The sequence below is a fragment of the Lycorma delicatula genome, chromosome 2 (genome assembly GCF_047948215.1).
Source record: "Lycorma delicatula isolate Av1 chromosome 2, ASM4794821v1, whole genome shotgun sequence".
NCBI classification, from domain to species: Eukaryota; Metazoa; Arthropoda; class Insecta; order Hemiptera; family Fulgoridae; genus Lycorma; species Lycorma delicatula.
In genome coordinates, this window is record NC_134456.1 from 44,104,622 (window position 1) to 44,125,351 (window position 20,730).

Genomic DNA, 20,730 nt, shown 5'->3' on the forward strand with positions numbered 1-20,730 from the left:
AGAACTCTGTAATCAATAAGATTGGGATTCAGACAACCAGTTAACAATTTATAATTCAGAAACATAGCAAAATGTAAATTTTAGCTACCAAACAACTTAACGAATAGAATAAAAATATTCTTTATAATTTGACACAAAATAACTGCACAATAAATAAAGTTTATTAATTTAAAAAAAATTAAAATGAAGAGAGAATTAATTAAAAATAATAATACTCTTTATGAATGTATATTACATTTATAGAACGAAGAGAGAGATAACTCAATCATAACAAATATAACATTTTTTTATTATTATTTGCATTCAGTATGGATACTAATATTTAATTTTACATTGTTTATTTGCAACATTTTCAGTTATCATAAAACTGAGGCTATTACTAGCTCTTTTGTTATTTTATCACCTTTTTATTATTTATTTTACAAAGGTGAAATAAAACACATCACATTTTCACAAACGTGATAAAACTGTATATTCATAATGAAGATAGTAATGTTATTAAATACTTTGATGAATAGAAGAAACAACCTGGTAGATTACTTTATCCTATTGTATGTTTAATAAAAAGAGTGGTGTTTGCAAGCACAGGAAAATCAGATATCAAACAATTTGCAACATCAAAAAAGTGAAAAATGTTGATATTGAAGGTGTACTATTAAGTTCTGAAAAAAAATAGACTAGTCAAAAAACTATTATTGACGATTTTGATTCAGATGTAATTAAAATTCTGCACAATTTTTACATGACAAAGAAAGAAATTCCAACTATAAAAAAAATTATATCATATCTGAACCTGAATTATTCGGTGTTTTGGTCAGTGTGATATCAAAGTTGTTAAGTTTATATATTTTCTGCACATGAAGTTAATTTGGTTTAAGTGTAGATTGGTATTGACTGTGCAAAGCTGTGCCAATCAAGTCCATATGTAATGCAAATTTAATAATGCAATATACTGTTTTAAAGCTTACTTTTTCCTGAGAGTCAAAGCTATGTAATAATTATATCCTCACTTAACCCTTAATTTCTTTTCCTTTAGTATCTCTTCATGATAATATATTAAATAATACATATAAAAAAAATAAAGGTTGATTATGATAAAGCTTGGTGCAAGGTAAAAAGATAAAGATGCTATGATTTTCTGATCAAATAGCAATTCTAGCTGAAAATAAAAAAGATTTAAAAGAAACAATGAATGGCATGGATGAAGTTCTTTGCAAGAACTACCTTTGCAAGAAAACTATTACTTTGCAAGAAAATAAACAAGAACCAAATTAAAGTAATGAAATGTAGTAGAAATAATGTAGATGAACCACTGAATATAAAAATGGGAAGAGAAAAGATTATGGGGGTAGAGGAATTTTGTTATTTGGGAAGTAGAATCACTAAAGATGGACAAAGCAGGAGCATTATAAAATGCCGAATAACAGACAAAATGAGCTTTCAGTCAGAAATATAATTTGTTTACATCAAAAATTAATTTAAATGCCAGGAAAACATTTTTGAAATATGTTTGGATCATAGCTTTATAAGAAAGTGAAACTTGGACGATCAGTGCTCGAGAAGAAAAATTAGAAGCTTTTGAAATGTGGTGGTATAGGAGAATATTAAAAATCAGATGGGTGGATAAAATGATAAATGAAGAGGTGTTGCGGCAAATTGATGAAGAAAGAAACATTTGGAAAACATAGTTAAAAGAAGAAACAGACTTACAAGCCACATATTAAGGCATCCTGGAATAGTCACTTTGAGAATGGATGGACAGATAAATGGGAAAAATTGTGCAGGCAGGCAATGTTTGGAATACATAAAACAAATTGTTAGGAATTAGGATGTAAGGGTATACCAAAATGAAATGACTGGCACTAGATAGGGAAACTTGGAGAGCTGCATTAAACCAATCAAATGACTGAAGATAAAAAAAATTGATAAAGCCATATGTCACTTGTTCACAGGAGCACGTAATACTTGGAGTTAGAAAAACTTTTATGGTACTGAAAGGTTAAGCTTAACCAAGTACTCCACATTCCTTAATCCTCTTCGTAAAAAAAATTTAATTCTACAGTAGTCGAGCATTATTTTCAAAATATATTATTTTTCAGGGAATGTCTAAGAAGTTATAGTTGCTTATGTAACTTCTCTGCCCCCTATAAATAATTAAAACTGAAATTTATTACCTCCTTCCTTAAATTAATGAAAATTGAGTTATTGTAATGTTACAACCATTATTTTCAAAAACTCCAGTTTAAGGAATCTTGAGTTTTTATAATATGATTATGTCAATGAGGAAAGTTCTCTTTGCTTCCTTCCAGAATCCTTCAATTTGATAATCTGATGGACCTCACAATAACTAATAATAAAAGTGATATAAAAGAAAATGAATAATTATTGAAATCTATATATAAAAAATATGAGTTTATTAATATTAATTATAGACAATTCCCAATCATTGCTTTTTTTAAATAAAAAAAAATACAAGTTAGCATTACACAAGGAATATAGACAATTATTTTCTGCTTCTCCTAATTTGCGAATTTATTAATTTTATTTTTGTTTAAATTGATGCTTACTAATACATTAATTTATAACATTTTTATTTTAACTATATTTCATCGCTATTTATTATCTTAAATTAAATTCCTGATATTACTCAATATTATCATTATTTATATTTTCTAGGGCTCTATTAAGATTATTACAGTGTGGATTGTTATTTTTTATTTTGTGGTGGTAAGGTGATTTATCTGTTGTTAATTGTTGCTACTGATAAATATATATATATAGAGTTTTAATATATTTTTCTCTTTTTTTATATTTATATCATAACAGTGAAATTACCTGTTTTCTAATTGTGAAGTATATATTCCACTTTTACAAAAAAACTACTTATTTTTAGAATATTTCACCATATTCTAAACCGACCTGTTTATCATACATTATCAAAATATCATAACATACAAAATCCATAATTTTTTTTAACATGTATTTATTATACCAGTAACTACTGTTATGTTTTCCAAGAATTATATGATACTTGGTAGACTTTATGCTACTTTAAAGTGAACCATTAAATATTATTTCTATAAAAAGTATTACCATTAATATAATTACAATTAAGACTATTATAATACAATACTTATGAATACTATAATACAATTATGACTTTTGCAGAATTCTGAATTAGAAATAACCAATTTGTTCAATCATGATATCATGTGGATTTCTTCTTTATTATGTAAATAATTATGTAAGTCCTATAACTGCTTCTTTCTCCTCTCAAAGCTACTTACTTGGAAACATATTGTTCAATGTTAGTCTTGTTAAAATTATTAAACAAATAATGTTAAAGATAATAACCAAAATATGTAAACTTAGCTTTAATTACTCATTTTAAATAATGTTTAAACAACCATAAATTCATAAGAATGTAAATTATACACTGATCTTCAAAAATATATAAAAGATAATGCTAAACATAAAACAGGTAACAAATAAACAACAATCTAACCTTAAGAAGTTTGCTATTCATTCACATATTGGTTACTATTCATTTATGTAAATGGCACCTTATAGTACAATGTATTAGCTGATCAATCCAAATGTGAAGCAAAAAGAACTGTACTCTATTGATAATAAATTTAATAAACTATTAATAAATTTAAATGCATACATAATTAATGTTAAAAAATAAACACGATGCAAGAAAGTCTATTTGTACCTCATTATGAACTATTTCTGCTTATCCCATAACTGCAGTGGCACTTTCTTTTTCCTGTTTAGCCTCCGGTAACTACCGTTTACATAATTCTTCAGAGGATGAATGAGGATGATATGTACGAGTGTAAATGAAGTGTAGTCTTGTACATTCTCAGTTCGACCATTCCTGAGATGTGTGGTTAATTGAAACCCAACCACCAAAGAACACCGGTATCCACGATCTAGTATTCAAATCTGTGTAAAAATAACTGGCTTTACTAGGACTTGAACGCTGGAACTCTCGGCTTCCAAATCAGCTGATTTGGGAAGACGCATTCACCACTAGACCAACCCGATGGGTTAACTGCAGTGGCACTGATTCATAAAATCTGCACAAAGATGTGTAGGGCGGCTAAAATGAAATGCACACTGGAATGTAATAGGGGAACAAAATGTCAACACCAAGGGACAGGAGTTGTCATCTTATAGTTTCATTCTCCTACTATTAATATTCTAAAACTCGTCCCACACCTACTTATTTTCTGTCAGTTGTTATTGTTGTGGAGTCTATTATGCCTACTACGACGTATCTAGAAGAAATTGCAATGATGGAATCTTTAGCAGTGGAAAAAGTAAACACCAGTGACATTCATCATTGTCTACAAGCTGTTTATGGTGATGAAAGTGTTGATTAAAGTTCTTTGAGTAGGTGGGCAATAAAATTTTATGCATTAGAAGCTGGTTGAAGATGAATGTTGAAGATGAACCCTGCAGTGGTCATCCAGCTTCTGTGAACTATGAGAAGCACCAAAAGGAAGTGGACGAATGATTCAAAATATCCATTGTCTCGCACAATGCACTGCCATCCAGATAGGGATATTGAAAGAACGAGTACAACTGGTCTATCATAAAATCTGTTTGCGATGGATGCCACACAAGCTCACAGAAAAGAAACAAACAACAATAAAAGAGATGTTGTGAACAGCTTCTAAAACATTATTGGGTCAAGGGAAATGACTTCCTTTTCAATATTGTGATGGGGAGGGGGTTAAAACTCAGGCACTTTATTACAACCCAGAAGAAAAACGGTAGAGTAAGAACTACTGGCAGTATAATTTGTCACAACCAAAAAAATTCAAGACACAACCTTATTCAAAGAACAATCTCTTGATAGTATTCTGGGATTTGAAATGTGTATGTGATAGACTACCTGGAAGCTGGTACCTGAACTCTAAATTCTGTCCAACAAATAGAGACATTAAAATACCTTAGGAGATATGCACGTTGTGTTTGACAAACCACAGAATTCAGTAAAATGATAACACTTAGCCAAACACATTGTGCCGATGTGTGTGGCCAAATGTTGTGAGGATGAAATTTGAACCTATCCACACACTCCATACTCACCAGATTTCAGACCCTGCGGATTTTCGCTTATTTCTACAATTAAAGATCAATATTAAGGGATATTGACGGATGATGAACTTAAAGACCCAGAGAGTTCGTGGATCAAGGAAAGACTATCAACATTCTTCATTCACAGAATGAGAAAATTGGTTCGCTGTTGGAAGAAATGTGTAGCAACTGTAAACGATAACCACAAGGAAAATAAATTTTTTCTAGCAATAATTAAAATTTTTGTACCAAATAAAATATACTTCTAAGCGCCATATTGTTTCATTTGACTATCTCTTTTCAATTGCTAGTTATAAGCAACTATGCTTTTCAGCCATCCCATAGTTAATGATAGTTAATTTCATCCGTATCTGAAATATATTCTATCTTTCAACATAAAATATTTATAGGAGCAATTTCTTATTTAACAATTTCCAAACAATCCCATCTAAATTTAATAAAAGTCCATATTAAAAGATTATTTTGTATCTATTTGATCTTACAAATTTTTTTTGTACATTAGCACCACATGAATAGACAGCTAGTTTTAATTATATTTTCAGCTTCAAAATTTTTACCTAGATGCCAGGTTTTATGGTTGTAAAATTAATTTTAAAATTAGGTAAAAAATATTTTCCAATTTAATAATATTCCCCATTTTTTTATTTATTTAGATAAATAATTATAATTCTTGCGGTGTGAAAAAACAATTACCGTTTTTGCTTTAATAAAGAATGATAGAATATGTAATGTTATATAACTCTCACAGTTACTTATTTAAAGGCAAGAAAAAAAAAATAAAAAATTTGGATAAACTGCATAAGAAAAACATACATACAATTTAAACTGTATCTACAGTTTATGCAATGTAAAATAGTTACCTTGGTTCGTCGCCTAAAACTATTTCTTCACCAGGAGCTGGTAATGCAGGAAATAATAACCGAATAATTTGGTAAAGCCGTTCAATGATTGAATTAAGTTCTTCTACAGCATGTTGCAAAAGAAGATAAGAATGGTCACAAACCACACCGTATGTATTATTATAAGCTTTGGTTAATTCAGAAAGGGCTATTCCCATAGGATGATATGAACTCTCAAAAGCCTGTAACCATATAAATAATAATTATCATGTTAATATAAAATACAAGTAAAAAAAAGATCAATAAAGATTAAATTTAAACTATTGCAAATCCGCAAATCCACAGTAGACACACCAATTTATGATTGCTTACTGTAATACGTAACTTATATTTTGGGCTCGGTTTCATATAACAAGCAGTTCATCCATTAGGCTTATTATACAGTTATCAGTTAAGGAATATGATTCCTGAGTCAGTCTTCAGGGCAGGCCCCTGACTAGATAATACCAAGAGTGCACTAGCTCTATTAACAATGTTCTGATACAGTTAGCAAAGAAGATCTAACACGGCCAGACTACACCCATACAAATAATGGAGAAGAAGTGAAGAAAAGTAGCAGACAGTAAAAAAGGATGATCAGTCTATGAAAATAGTTTATCACCATACTTCCACATTTCCCTTATTTTACTAAAAGTATGTGATTGACAGGTCGCACAAAATTTTCATCTATTCAATAATAATGTAACATCAGATGAGTAATATTATTACCTCAGAACTTGCATGAACTTCCAACATTAACTAACATGAGTATTAACATTCTAGTTACCGTATCACCATACTGTTGTTTTATCAATTTTACTTTTTCATTATTTTATAAATCAATACAATATTTTTACTTTCTCGTCTAGCGTATAGCAGAGCTATAGCTGAGGAAGGGAAAGTATTCTAATCAATCCAATTTGGGCAAATGTAGTTTTCATCAGATCTTGATGTTTTGACACCTAAGGAAATCAAAAAACCATAAAACCGGATGGAAATTTTGCAGATGTTCATATGTACATGTACATGTGTGTGTGTGTTTGGTGTCTCACATCTTATATCTCCAAAACTACAGAACCGATTTTGACCAAACTAGGTCAAATTACTTCTGTATACGAGGCATTGATGTCATTAAATTTTCAACTTAAAAGGTCAGGGAGATGAGGCTGTAGAGCAGGTCACCTTCAGTTTCGAGATTTCACCTAATTAATGTCTTATTTTTCTTAGGCACATTTTTTAATAATAATATTTGCAATAAAGGTTTTTCAAAATCATACGACCATCATAAAAAACGCTCTAAATTAGTGGCTAAGTGGGTATACTGCATCAATAGTACCACCCTGTCACCATATGGAGTGCTAGTGTAGCATACTGACATAAAGATGTATAAAAAATATTTAAATAAAATTATAAATTAAGTTGTGTGTGTATGTGTGTAAGCCGTCCATCAGAAAAAAGTTTCATGATGGGAAAGTCCTACAATTGTGTTGTCAGCTTTTTTAATGCAAATGAAATTTTAATGGTATTTAAGATTTTAAATATGTCTGTGTTTCTTTTACTGCCTGTCTACTTATTGACCTTTTTTGCAATACTCAACTCACAAATTTAAGTAAAAAAATTTGTTGTACTTTTTTTGTTGTGTTGTATAATGTAAAGTTATTATTTTAAATTTCAATGTTACTTTATGTTTGCCATAAATTATGAGCATCTATTAAATAAATTACTGGATTACTTGAAAATAAATTACTTGATGAACTACCACATACGATCAGCTGGTACGCGTCTTAACTAGAAATTATTTAGATGTTGTTAGAAAGGCATTATTTAGTCACTGGGCAAAGACACTGTTAATGCTTCAGATGGTTAGGCAACAACGAGATAAAACTAAAAAGTATTCTAAGCTGAAGAGGCTGATCTGATTAATTTAGAAGAAATCTCAGATTACACAACATTAAAACATTAGATCAGTGATTCCCAAACTGTGCACCACACCAACCCCAGGGAGACACGGCCTCTTCACTACTTAATCAGATGAATATCTAACTATACAAATTTCAGATGCTGAAGAGTAACCTAATGTGTAGACTGAAGTAATAGAAGAAAGTAATTAGTTACTTTGTTTAAATGTTTACTGTTAATGATCTAATTGAGACATATTTTATAGTATAAAAGCATACAAAAAATCTGTGTAAATAAAGACTTCACCACAGAAACCAAATAATGGTTTGAACATAAATTTTTCTACTATAAAAAAAAAAAGTTGTTTGTTAGTTATATTTAGTTATTGCATTATAAATCTAATTAAAATGTGCCTTATGTCTGATTTCTTTATTATGTGTACTAATAATTTCTGTACAATCTAATTAATAATAATGTACAACAAATTTTTTGATTTACAAATGGAGATTAATAAAAAAAATTACAACTGCAAAGCCCTGATCTTCTAAGGAAATTTTTATAAGTCTTCAGGATGATAGTACAATAAAAAATCCTATTGCAGTTCTTCAGCAAGATGAATACATCTTCTCTAGTTTCTATGGTCACATTTTCAGTTTCACCTTTTCATATTGATTTTTAAAGATCTGTTTTGATTTTTAAACTTGTAAAAGCCAAGTATTACTATTCTCTTTTTTACATTGGCTAAAATTAATTCAAAATGATTACAATGACTGATTTTATTTCTGTCATAATCATTTTAACAATCATCTCAGATTAAGACAAAGTCATCCTTTTCAAACAATTTCATAACAATTTGATATATGATTCATATATAATACAGATGTGCGAAGACAGTAAGAAAAACTAAATGAAAATAATTGGAAGAAATTTTAAACTAAGAAATTTAAAATTAAAAACATATTTGTTGGGGTGCAAAAAAGATTTTTTAGGCATCTCTGCACCATCTAGAATATAAATATAGATACAACTGAGTAAATACACAGCTGCAGAATTAGGACACATGTCCTAATAACTGTTCTATGTATTAACTCCACACACACACACACACACACACACACACACACACACACACACACGCACACACGCACACACACACACACACACACACACACACACACACACACACACACACACACACACACACACACACACACATATATATATATATATATATATATATATATATATACACAAAATTCTTTTATTCTTTTGAGATTAATCTTTTTAAGATTCATATTATTTTTTTTCTCTACTGTTAAATAATATTTTTAATTCTTTTAATATAAACCAAGTTACAGACTAATGAGATAAGACATATCTTACTTTAATTTGTATTAGTAGTACTTTTGGAAGATTCCACATCCTCAGTCATGATTATATTAATTTTATTAATTGCACATTAAATAAAAATATTAAAAAATTAAGGAAATGTGTTACTAAAATAAAGCATGATTAATATGATAAATTTAACTTATAAATAAGCTTAATTAATTTAATTAATGTATTTTGGTGATTTACATTTCATATAATATTCAATTTTATTAACACAATGGTCAATATGTTAATGAATTATTTGAATTAAAATATATATATATATATATATATATATATACAAATTAAATAAATTTAAAAAGATGAATCTCAGGAATTTTATTAAAATATTTTTTGTAATATGTAATGAGAAAAATAAAAAATATCATAAAGTAAAGAAATTAAATTAAAAATATGCATAAAAACTACAATCTTACAAAATTAATTTTTTTTAATATCAATAAAATATAAAAATCTAAGTAATACTGGGTACATTAAAAATACTGCCCCAATAAATATTAAAGAACAGTAATAAAAAAATTATATGGTTTTCTAGTACCTTTCTTTCACACTACAACCCAACATTATTGGTCATATATCACTTACCATAACTAAAATGACAGTAAGCAAATAAAATGCTTAAAGACGTTTTTTGACAAATTTTTAAGACAAGAACTGATTACAATTTTATGAACATATAGTTTTATTTTTATTAATTTTTTTAAGAACTGACATTCAATTGAAAACACAAACAAAAAAAATTTCTAACTTACGGTTCAAGTATGACATTTTTTTTAATATAGTATAAAACCTGAAGTTGAATCTGGGCCAAGACCAAATTTTATTAAATGAATGAGCCTTTCATAAAATCGCATTAATAAACATACCAAATTTTAACTTGTATATTTATATGAGTTGTATTTAATATATACAACAATTATTTATTCAGTGACTTCCATTTCTGTTACAGATTTACACATATAAATAGAAAAAAAGGAATTCAAACCTGTTTAAGATAGCTGCACATATTTTTAAAACCATCTACATCAAGGTTTTCTCTACCAAAATCAGGAATTGTAAACAATTTTTCGTTATGACGATGACTTGAAGCATGAGGTGAACTTAAAGCTGCTGCTATATTTTCCCATGCTCTTTGACTTTCTCTTTGACGATCTCTCTCTGATATACGGCCATCTGGTGAAGCACCTAATGAAACCCAACACTGACGGAATATTGCTTTCCATTTTTGGTTTGGAGGTGTTGATAATTTGCCAAACATCCTGTAAAAACAAAAATATTTTCATAATCAGTATCGACAAATTAACTGCGACAACTGAAATAAATTTCTATGAGAATTATGAAGCAGTGCAGTTTGTTTTCAAAACCTATGATTACTTTTAATAAACACTTAATAGTATTTTAACCCTTCTAAAGCAAACTGATTAAGGAAATTGTACTTTTTGTTTTAAATTGTTTTATCAAGATTTCACATCAAAAAATGAAAAAAAAAAAAAAAACAAAATAAATGAATTATTTATTAATCATTAAGTCCTATTTATTTTACAAATTCACAAATAATATTATAAAACAGATAAAGTTACATATATATTAACTTATAAATATCAATCCTTTTTTTTTGTTATTGTATTTATCCATATTCCCCTCTCTACTGTTTATGTCAGACAAAAGTATAAAAAGTTTATCACCAAGAGTACAGAATTCAATAATACCTTCTTACCTTATGCTTGTTGTTATTATATAAAAATACTTTCAAGGGTTTCCCTCGTCATCAGTTAATAAAACATATTCTTTTTTAAAAATCACATATTAAAAATTTAAAACTTAAAAATTGTAAACTTATAAAAATATGTAGTCATAAAAGTTAAAAAGATTAAAATTTTTTTATATGTGGGTAGCCACACATACAGTACTGTACTAAAATATTTTGAATTTTTATTTAAATTATATAAATGTGCTGTTATCTAAGGCGGTTTTGATAAGAAAGTCATTATCAAATCCTGTCTGTACATTAATCAAATTAAACTTTTGTCTATAGTTGTAAATATAATATTTTTCTAAAATATTTAATCTTTTACTATTATCACATCCTCTTACAATTTCTTTTATACTTAAATTTGTATCCAAATCGGTGAATGAATGTTTATTGATTATTAAATAGTCTAAATTAAATAAGACTGGAGAAACCTACATTGTCGTTTTAATAAGATCTAAAATGTTCTGCAAACCTCGCCTCAAATGATCAACTAGTTTTTCCAATACAAATTTTGTTACCATCACTGCATGTTATTTTATAGATACCACACAAATTATTAGAATCATTATCATTATTATCGATTTTTAAATGTTTTATTAACTGTGTGGTCTCTAAGCTATTTTATATTTTTTATCGTAAACATTAACCAGAATTTCAATAATGTTGTTAATATAGATATAATTTATATAAATATTTTCATCAACATTTTTATTATTTATAGGTATCAACGTTGTTTTATTAATAGATTTAAGTTTTTGTTTTTATAAATATTATCAATTAATGATGTTATATCCATTTTTTACTGCAGTACATTTTATAATATCCATTTCTGAATCTAGTTTTTTTTTATTATCATGTGTATAATGTATTGATTGCTCTATTTAACATGTTTGTAAATGTATTAATTTTGTGTGTCAAAGGATGATTCAAACTTCTGTTAATAGTTATTTTACTAATTGTTGATTTCCTATATACAGATGTTATAATTTTATTGCTTTTATTAATTTCTACATCAACATCTAAAAACGTTAGATTTATGTATTTGTCAGTTTCGAATGAAAATTTTAAATTATTATGATAGGAATTAAGTTTTTTAAAATTATTAAATGTTCATTACTGTTTATAATAGGTTCGTTACCAAAATATCATCCACATATCAAACCCATAATTGAATTTTGTGATCGTGGGTAATACCATATACACTATTCCATTAAATTCCTGTAAATAAATTTCAGCCATAACAGTCAAAAATGGAAATCCCATGGTTAAAGTATTATCTTGTCTGTAAAATTTGTTGTTACACTCTAAATAATCTTGTTTACATATATTTCTAATGATAGTTATAATATTACCTATAAATTTCAGGTCTTTATTATTAATTTTCAGTTTATTTATTGTTATAGATATAATCTGATCTATAATGATATATACTAGGGTACATGTTAGTTATGTAATAAATTAACATTTTAGAATTTTCGTTTACTATTAAACTAGTTAACTAAATTGTACCCATTTTTTCTTTATCCCCACAGTGACATATTCAATCCATTAAAAATATTCTTAAAACTTTACACAGAATTTATTAATAGGGAATAAATTTTTAATTATTAGGGTTTATATTTAACAAATTTTACACTTAAATGGCAGATAATTATAAACTTTTTGAAGAAATTGTTGCATTAATTTTGCAAACTGACAAACACTCAATTTTTAACTACCGTGAACAGTGTAAAATATTAATATTTACTTACTACCAAAGAAGAATTTTTTACTTTTAACATATAATTTCTTCGATGGTGAAATCATTATCAAAAAAATTATTTTAAATAAAAAAAATTAAATCACATGAAAATTTAAAATAACCTGAATCTTAACAACATTCAAAATTAACTGTTCTTTTATGTGACAGATGAACATTGAGGAAAGTATAAAATTTTATTTAAATTATTTCATTTAACTACTTATTAAGAGCACAAAAAAGCACATACATATATTCACTGATTTTAAAAAGGTATAAAATAGTATATAATAGCATTATCAGACAAAATTTTGGAAAAAAAGGCTAGATTTGGCTTGATAAACTGATTAGGTGAGAAAAGTGTTATGAAAATAAGTGGATCATATTTCTGGGTTTAAAATCAAAACTAGAGTGAAACAAGGAGATTGGTGTCTGTCACTTCTGCTTTTATAGAAGAGACATTTAAAGGGATTGTAAGGATGTTGTAGTTGTAATATCGATCTATAAAAAGATGAACCAGGTCACAAATGATATAAATAATCTGGCAGGAGTATTTCTCAAAAAGTAGAAGTGAACTTTGAAAACAAAAGTTGATTTGAAGAAATTCAATTTTAAAGACGACATAAAAATGTCAAAATCATAGGTATCACAATGGGAGAAGTGGTAGAGTTTTAAATAGTTAGGGTAGTATTTAACAATACATCTCTGGAAGATCCAGAAGTAGAATGTAGAATAAAAGCTGCATCTAGAGCTCTCTTCATAATTAACAAATGGTTAGTGTTCTGTTTCTCATCGAGCTGTCCGATGCAGCGATCTAGTGGGTGCTAGCGCTTACCGAAGAGTTCTGCTCATACTACCTCATACTGCTCATACTACTAGAGGTTGAAGTCATACTCTTAGTCCGGATGGACCCCATTCTTTGTTCGGATGAACATTAGCTTTAATGTTTTATTTAATTTTATATTTTTGATTTTTATATGTCAAGTTATACGTTATGTTACAATTCATTTCATTAACTGTCAAGACAACAATTCATTAAACCATTATTCAACAAGCAACAAGGCGTTGTCTTCATTCATCACCTATGAACATACAGTCAACCTCGCTCTAAAATCTATCAGTTAGCAATAACCATTTATTAATGATATTAACTACAACAGCTAGAATAAAGCTCTATAACATAATAGTCAAAACTGTTTTATTATTTGGAACAAAACATGGGTACTGAACAATAAAAATGAAAGAAAATTGTCATTTTTTTAAAATAATGTGTAAAGGAAGACTTATATTTCAATTTGTGGGAACAGTGTGTTGAGAAGGAGGAAGAGTAGAGAATCAAGGGAATTATATAAGGAACCAGTTGAAGTGGCAGAGGTTGAAGTTTGAAGACTAAGATGGCTAGAATATGTAGTTAGAAGACAAGAAGATGCATGATAGAAAGAGTTGTAGAATGGCAAGCTGGAAGGAAAAAGGTCACTGGAATGGTCTAGATTGAGGTTAAAGATGAATAAATAAAGATCTGAATAAGTTATGGTTAACAGAAGATGAGCACTTTGTAGAATTGCTTGAAGAAGGGTAGTTGGCGAGCCAAAAACCAGGTGCGGTTGTAAGGCCATAAGATTAAATAAATATTGCCAACTTAAGCAATCATTCTCATATTGCCATTTGATGGGACGCACACGCACACACATATACAGGGGTGGGTGCCCTTACATTTTTCTAAGTAATCTAATTCACTGTTGTTAATGTTTACTTCTACAATTTATAATATTGCAGTAAATAAATGCTTACTTATTAACACAATCTGTTAACAAGATATTATTTGTTAAAAGGTTAGAACATGAAACTGAAAGCTAACAAAATTTTTAAAAAATCAATATTTTTTTTCTTTGCATACAGAGCTAATTTTAATAATATAATGGATACTTTTCAATAGTAAATTAAATGAATTCAGCTGTGGTTGAACTATGACCAAGATGAGAATATTTTGATTTATTTAATAGGATATGGAGGCAATGCATTCTCACTTTTACTGGCTAGATATTTCAGGCAGAAAATGATCATTTTTGTGAGCTTCAGATAAATGACCTTAAATGAATCTCTGCTTCTTTACTAGAAAGCTCCAACAAGGAAGCAGATACTTCACTGGTGTTTTCTTCACACTGTAGATATAAATAGAGCAGCAAATGGATTTCATTTTCATTGCAAATAAACTCCTTTAAGAATAATGAAAGTGGGATGGTGAAGGAAATGTTTGGACTAACCCATGGAAGCACCTTGAGTAATGGGAGTAGTTTAATGGCAAGACTAAACACTAAACACATCTAAATTTGAACTTTAAAATGCTATAAATATATATGTAAGTTACAAATGTAATTTTTTAATTTATTTACTTACTTTGGTTTTTCCCTCTTAGGGGAAGTGACTTGAGCAGAAGGTAATTTATGTAATATTCCTGTAGTAAGTTTGATTCCTTCACTCCATGACCCGTACATACTACCTTCTAATTTATCTCCAGATGCAAAGACTAAAGTACCTTTACCATTAAAGACTCCGGCAGTTCGCATTTCACCTTCATAGTAAGAACCGTCTTCAAAAACCATTAATGCTTGACCCTAAAAGAATTGATTCATAAACCGTTACTACTGAATAATTGCCGATATAAAATATAAAAATCCCTACGTAATTAATGGAAAGCAGGTAAAAAAATATGGGTATAACAATCACATCATAAAAAAAAGTATAGAAATTGATACATTCTTACAGTCTATCAATTTTTATAGACAAATAACAGGTGCTATTAATTCTTTATTTGATCTATGCTTATAAAAGTCTATATAATTAAGGATTTAATATAAATATGTATTCCTGGTGACACCTACATTAGATAAATTTTATCGATTTAAAAAGAAAATCACAAAAAATCAAACATTAAAGAATAACAATAACTTATGCCAAAGATACTGATTTAACTTAAAAGTAATTTAAGTACATAAAAGCTTTTATACACTTATTTTTAAAATGATTATATAAAGTTTGTAAGCAACAAAGTTCATACATCTTGCACACGTCCATAGAGGTTATATTTACTCTTACTTGGTGTTCTTATTTGATCTAAAAGCCAGAAAAAGCTAACCCACTATTCGTTCATGCTGTTAATGAATGAAAATTTTCACTTTTAAAACACACTTTAAAATTTGTATATAAAAGATCCTAAGTAATTTGACAATTAATAAAATTTATGTGTTTGAATAATATTTAAAAAATTATTTTAACCATTTAATAAGAAATATGAGGTAATGTGACATAATTTTAAAGATAGAAATTGAAGTAATAAAACATGAAAGACAGTATTCAAAATAATTTAGAGATTTTGGAAGTTTGTAATAATGATAAAAAAATTAATATACTTGAAAAATTTTATATTTATAAATATAAACAAAAATAAAAAATGATGAACCACCAGATCACATTTGAAAATAATGATTTAATTAAAAATACAATAAAAATACAATCTAACAGTTGGCAATAATGACAACAGAACAAGGAAAATACTATGTTTTAAATATTAAATCATTCCAGTACAAAAAGCAAAATTTGCATTAATGTCCATAATAAAATTCAAAATTTTTAAAAAGAAAACAATTTTGATAAATTATAAATATGTTTTATTGTAATTATACAATTCAATACCAACTGAAGATACGGGATCCTGTGGAAATTGATTACTGGAATTAATATGGTAAGTATCTATACTATATTCAGTTAGCTTTGAAGAATAAACAAAATAGACATAAACATTAAATAAAATAAACATAAAATAAAATAATTAAATAAAATATAAATTTTAATAAAATTTTTAAAAAATTAGTAAAATTAAATTTTTAATAAATATTATTTATTAAATAAAGTAAACATTGCGTTTGTGTTTGAGATTTCCTCATGTTTCTTCTGAGTCACAAATGTATCAGTACTGATTCACAACATGGCCGTATCTACGTACAACACAACAATAATTACTCATATTAGTCGCTGTATAATTAATTAGCAATTTAGTGCTCATGAAATAAAATGTTTATAAATTTATAAATATTAAGTCTTTCAGTTCTATTAAAACTCTTGATCGTTTCATATGATTACTCTTTTGTTCTTGTGTTCCATTTTTGTGTTTCTGTTAATTACTTATTTACTCTAATAAAAATTAAAGTTAATATACTGGTAATGTAATTTCTTTAAGTTTATTGTAATGTGAGTGTAGTGTATTCCTAGATTTTTGTCTGTATGATTTGAGTTATACCATTATTTTGACAAAATATCTGACTTTGATCAGTTGATAATAGTGCACGATTACTGATATCCCCTCTGAAAAAAAGGTCGTGAAAAAAGCCCTTAAGACATGCAGAAAATACATCATTTTACATGCTTACAAAAGCTAATTACAGAGTAATCCAATGGCATTAATTTCACATGTCATTAATAAAACTGCTGACATAAGTAGAAGTTGTACTGCTTCAGAGTACAACATGATTTGCGAGTATAAATCTACTAATAAATTATGGTCTCCTAAGAAAACAAAACCCTGGAGGCCAATTGAAGAAAAAATTGACGACTTCGATAAAATCATGATTTGTAAAACAATATTTGAATTTTATTTATTGAGAAATGGTTTAGTGATGTGTTACCTCCTCTGGAAGATAATTCGGTTACTGTCTTAGACAATGTCCCTTATCATTCATGTAAGCAAAAGAATTCTATTTGTATTTTGGGAAAATAATGATATCAAAATGTGGCTTAGTTCAAAAGGAGTGATTTTTGAAGAAGATGAACTTCAGGTCCAATTGTTGCAAAGGGTTTTGCTTATTAAAAGTAATTTTAGTGAGTATAAAATTGATGAGTTAACAAGATCCAGTGACAAAACCATGCTTTGATTACCTCCCTATCATTGTGTACTCAACCTGATTGAGTTAATTTGGGACAAATCAAACATTATGTAGCGTCAAAAAATACTGATTTTAAAATATATGATGTTAAAAATTTATGCTTGAAAACCATTAACAAAACAGGCCAGCAGGAATGGAAAAACTGTACAGAACATGTAACGAATATAGTTGAACCAAATTATTGGGAACTGCATAATATAATAGAAAACAAAATTGAGCCTCCTGTTGTATCTATTAACAATGACAACATTACAGATTTTTTTGCAATCAGCTGACGTAAACTGAATTGAATTTATTATTTATTTATTATCATAGAAATTTAATCTAAGATATTAGTGATATTTTACTGTTTCTGGGCAATTGACAATTTAATAACTCTTAAAATACACAAATAAAATGTCTTACATTTAAAATATATATAAATAATTCAAAATATAATAGCGTGTGGTTACTGAATATTAATGTGGCATAGTTTCTTTTATATGCATCAGGATTTACAAAAGATGCTTGTGAATCAGCCGTCTGAATGCTCATACGTGCAGTTTTTTTACTTGAACTCTGTAAGCTAACTGAACAGGATATAATTGCTGTGTTTTGGTGGTTTATATTTTATATAATATTAAATTTTATTAACACAGTGGCCAATATGTTAATGAGTTATTTGAATTTAAAAAAAGTATATATGTATTTATTTTTTTGTGTATATTGTTGCCGAATGGCTTCAATGGCACGTGGCACTTACTAACCTTATGGTGGCCTTGAAAAGGACCTTTTTTGTCATTGATTGACTTCATAAATTGTAATTGTAATTGTAATTGTAAGTTGTAATTGCTAAACTTATGGTAGCCCTGAAAAGGGCTGTTGATGACGAATGGCTTCAACGGTTAGTATTTTATCACCTTGTGGTGGCACTGAAAAGGGCTGTTTTTTGTGTTAGCTCTGAGAAGAGCTATTGGATCCGGAAGCTGGTCTCCAGCAAAGTCGGGGAGTTGCAGCTCAACCATTGAATTCTGACTGGGCTTTCCCTCAGCAGCAGTTGGGTCCCTACTACAGCGTGGCAGTGGTGGCCCCCAGAGCCCTGCAGTGTCAGTCGTCCTTCGCCAGTGTGGCCAAGGTGGTTCTCCCCAAGCGATTCCATGCTGGGCCGGCTCCTGCTGCTGAGTCTGCCAGCCAGGGTGATTGGTCCGACAAGCTGGAGCTGGAGCGGGAAGGTAGCATCCGCGTCGAGCGACTCCCAGGCCTGCTGCTTCAATGGGGTCTTCTTCCATCTTCTTCTTAGTCTTCTCTAGGTGGTGATCAACGATGAATTGAATTTTCACTCTCGTGCACGCTCTTTTATTGGAGCCTGAGAGTGGTAGGGCTGCAGCGCCGCTATGGTGGGAGAACTGCGCGGTGGGAGTGATGCTTGTATCAGCATGTCTGTATACTATGCACCAGTTTGCATTTGAGTTGCTATATCGTGTTCGGCCGCCAATACTAAATTAGGCATATATGTGGATATGTGGTTACAATAAATTTATATATATACAGGTGTTCCACGAAGAAGCCTTAAAAACATAATCTACTGATGATAATAATGAATAAAGTCTATTATAAATGTAGGTCTGGAAACACTTTGTTTTCGACTTATGGTTAGCAAAAGACTTCACCTGGATTTCAACTCTTCTAAAAAAAGCCATACTCCAATTTTTGGGACCCAAATTAAACCACAAAGTTAGTGATTTCTTATATAATTTGAGCTGGGAAATAGGATAAAACAGCTCCCAGAACTGTAACTCTAGTATTTTTTAAGACATCTGACGTAAAACACAAAATTTAGTGTCGAAAAACAATTTTTTTAGGTTTGTAGTGCAGTAGCTTCGTTGAATGGCTAATAAATGTAGAAGATTTAGTAAAAAAATTTAAAGAGAATTTAATTCTGAGAAACCATTTATGTAAATACAAAAAATAAAAACTTAAAAAATTTTTTTTTTATTGAAGCAAAACAGACAATAAATAAACAGAAAATTGTATTATTATGTACCTAATAAACATTATTCTTAACATAGCAAAATATATGAAATGATAAATGGTAACAGAATAAAAAACTTCAGTTACAGTATTGTTCAAAATTTCATCCTTCACAATGTACACAGCACTGTTTTAATGAGTAACTCTTACTATTAACTTTTTTTAGTATACTATCGTTTTTATATGGCCCCAAAAGAAGTAATCTAGTGGCATTAAGTCAGGTGATCGTGGTGGCCAATCAACTGTTCCACCATGTCCAATCCAGTTTAAGAAATTAGCATTCAAGTGATTTCTAGCTACTAAAAAAAATGTGGCATTGCATCATCATGCTGGAAAATCAATTGCAATCTAGTTGGTAAAGGTATATCCTCCAAAAGATCCAGCAAATTATTTTTTAAGAAATGAACCTATGCATCTCCCAAAAATTTCATTGAAAACAAATGGTCTCAGAATTTTTGTTACAAATAATGCCATACCAAACATTAATTAACATACAAACATACACAAGAAAACTTAAACAGAAAAATTTTAACATTATTATTATTATTTATATCATCAATTATAAAAAAATCGGTATAACTGCACTCGTAAAGGTAAATAAAATTAATCATCAGTCAAACCATTGTTAAAAGTATCCACTAAATATATAAATAATAAAATATTTATTCATAATATCTACATATTCTTACCATGAACTTTAATATATATAAGTAATCATGAAACACAACTGGCCTGCATTATTTTAAGAAAAAAAGAATGAATGAATGAATAAATATATAAACTTACATTTATTTCATTTTGAGAGAATATGCCTTCATAATAAATGCCATCACGTGTGATAATAATTCCATTGCCATTTTTCATGTTATTGTTCCAACAACCCATGTACTTTTCTCCTGCAATTTAAACAAAACATTTTATCAAAGTTAAATACATTCATGACAGTATTAAAAAAAAAAAAAAAAAAAAAAAAAAAACTATAAAAATATCAGTTTGACAAAACAAAAATTG

General features: G+C 28.4%; 1 protein-coding gene across 1 annotated transcript in view; it reads right to left on the minus strand.

Annotated features, from left to right (window-relative positions):
* The window catches only part of Als2 (Amyotrophic lateral sclerosis 2), a 109,467-nt gene that overhangs the window by 19,405 nt on the left and 69,332 nt on the right, over positions 1 to 20,730 (minus strand). Inside the window, exons 11-14 of the mRNA XM_075355217.1 lie at positions 20,506 to 20,615; positions 15,167 to 15,384; positions 10,264 to 10,537; positions 5,970 to 6,190 (exon numbers count right to left, since the gene is read on the minus strand). Coding sequence (XP_075211332.1) covers positions 5,970 to 6,190; positions 10,264 to 10,537; positions 15,167 to 15,384; positions 20,506 to 20,615 — 823 coding nt within the window. The remainder of the gene's footprint in view (positions 1 to 5,969; positions 6,191 to 10,263; positions 10,538 to 15,166; positions 15,385 to 20,505; positions 20,616 to 20,730) is intronic.